The 2500-nt window shown below is 34.3% G+C and overlaps 1 protein-coding gene across 2 annotated transcripts in view; it reads left to right on the top strand.

Moving 5' to 3' along the window:
• The window catches only part of LOC113817216 (regulation of nuclear pre-mRNA domain-containing protein 1B), a 4911-nt gene that overhangs the window by 1509 nt on the left and 902 nt on the right, over positions 1-2500 (top strand). For both annotated transcript variants that reach the window (XM_070136760.1, XM_070136759.1), the window contains 2 exons: positions 1-83; positions 1197-2500. The exon at positions 1-83 is cut by the window's left edge and continues 93 nt beyond it; the exon at positions 1197-2500 is cut by the window's right edge and continues 902 nt beyond it. In XM_070136760.1, coding sequence (XP_069992861.1) covers positions 1-83; positions 1197-1343 — 230 coding nt within the window. In that variant the 3' untranslated portion in view covers positions 1344-2500. The remainder of the gene's footprint in view (positions 84-1196) is intronic.

The following is a 2500-nucleotide window of genomic DNA, read 5'->3' as shown; positions in this document are numbered from 1 at the left end:
CTCGTAAGGCTGTGGCCCGCATGCTTCACGACTACATTGCATATCAGAAGGACCTACTTGCACAAGCAGAGGAAACACTAGAAGTGAGAACCAAGTCTCTTTCTTAGTAGTGTTAATTAGGGACAGTAGAAGTTGTGCTGTACTTCTGTTTACATATTTTCAGAACCTTGAATATTACCTTTTTCCAATTTCACCCCAACCCAAGAATCTATCTCAGGTTCATCTGTTGTAATGCCATATCCAAATGTATCCTTTTCTTGATTTAGGCTCTCATCTGAACTTGTCCAAACTCAAAAGTTCATCTGATGACTTGCTTTCATTTACAGGGTTTGGCATTGCACAGCCATTGTTTTATTCTCTTCTACTCTCTTTTTCTTTGTTTGCATTGCAGAAACCTTTCTTGCCAGGTGCTTTACGGTTTTCCTAGCAATTTTCCACCTTTCCTTAGAATTTGTAGTTCATGACCTCCAGGCAGCTTGAATGCTTTCTTCAGAATATTTCTTTTCATTTTACATTTTTCCTATTTGAGGCAGGTCTTTTATTCCTGGAATGGTATTTTTCAGTCAAGTAGAAATTATTAGTTTATTGTTTTTCCCTTTCCTCTTATATCAAAACCAATAGATTTGGTGTGGTGTGATGTGCTTAAGTATGTATGTGCCTACAGGACAATGCACACTGCACAGGGTAATTTGAATAATCCAGTTGTATATTATTTTCATAAGTATGTGTCCTATATTCTCCCAATCAAAAGAGGAAGCATTACGTTTGAAATGTCTTTGGGTATGGAGTCTAAGCACTTACTTGAAAAAATCTGTGCCTTAATTGTTTGTTTCTCCGTAAATCTAATGCACATTTCTAACACTCACTGGGCCCAACTCAGATAAGTCATAATGTGTAAAGTGTAGAGTAACTACACCACTAAAACAAAAGGGGGAATCCATAACATTTTGTAAAGGAATGTCATTATTTTTCTGCCTTTCTCTTTTCCTGTTTTCCTTTGATTATTTCACTAATCTGTTATGATAAATATGTAGGTAAGCATAGAATTGTAGATATTTAATTTCATGATGACATTGGAAAATGTGTACCAGTTGTTTGACACATGACGCTTCTGGTCTATATGAATAATTATATATGTATGTGGTTCATACAGACACCCTTTTATTTTTTACACTCTGCCTTTTCACTCTCTCCAGGAACATCGTCAGAAGCAAGGGAAGGTAAAGAAGGTCAGGGAGGAGCTAAGAGCGCACCTTCAGAACCTTCCAGATATCTCAAAACTGCCAAATATTAGAACGGGGGGACTGGCTCCTCTGCCTTCTGCGGGCGACCTCTTTACATGATCTCGTGGACTGTAGGGTTATAATTTTTTTTTTGTCACTTGTTATTTTGTGATACCTAAATGCCCAGAACTATTAAATAGTTCTGATGGACAATACTAGCATGAAGTATAGATATTCTTATTGTTATGTGAATATAAAATGTGAGGTTTGAATGATGGGTATTATGATGTACAAGTCCTTCTGAAAAGTGGATTATGCATGCATTTTTTTTCAATTTTCAAAAAGATTTTGTATTTGTGCCAATAGAACACATGTCTGTTTATTTTCATAATCTTATAATCAGGTTTCTTTTTCTTTTAAATTTAATTAAATGTAAATTATCTTTGATAGCATATCATAGTAGTACATAGTAGATGGCCTCCTAACAAGAGGTCTGCAAGTTGTCCTATTAGTTTTCAGAAAAAAACTTTCAGTTAGATAAAACATGTTGTATTCTATGACTTGATATATATGGCTACAACCATTCAGAAGTGAGCAGCTTTTTTGAGTGTCTTGCTAACTTTGTATCATGCATTTTTTACTTTTCTTATAGTTTTATTCAGACTCCTCAGGACACTTGTGGTCTTATGTGGGTGCTTGTTGAATGACAAGGTCACACAGAGAATTGTTACTTCGATGCAAATGTTCGAGTCACTGAAGGTCACTACTCTTTTGTGAGATGCACTTCCTGCAGTGAAGGTTGATACATATTTTATATGTATACAGATATTTCATTATTCAGTGTAGATAGATAAAGGAGAAGGAAAAAAATGGAAAGATTTTAAATTAAGTTAAATGGTTATTACAAAATGAATATGAAACACATCCTGGCAAAAGAGATGTGCCATCTTGAAGATGTGTTAGAGTATACATAAAATTTCCTGTTTTGCCTTAATGCCCTTGATAATAATGATGATAATTTTATTGTATTATGGCTTCCCAAGTTTTTGTTTGATAGTAAGTAGTCAGTCAGATTTCTCTCATTTTTGTTGTCAATTAGATACTTATGTTTGATTCATGCAGTTCCATTCATTATGTTTTTTGTGTTTCTTCTCCAGATCTTACTTGAAAATTGAAAATGCCAAGAAGCTGTGACAATCAGTTATTGATGAAAATGTTTGATTTAAAAAGAGAAAAATGAAATGGTTGCTCTATCTATTGAGCAGTATTTTCTATTT

Source organism: Penaeus vannamei, chromosome 22, assembly GCF_042767895.1.
Source record: "Penaeus vannamei isolate JL-2024 chromosome 22, ASM4276789v1, whole genome shotgun sequence".
Taxonomy (NCBI): Eukaryota; Metazoa; Arthropoda; class Malacostraca; order Decapoda; family Penaeidae; genus Penaeus; species Penaeus vannamei.
The sequence above is the reverse complement of the archived record's forward strand: the minus strand, read 5'-3'. Positions and strand labels throughout refer to the sequence as shown.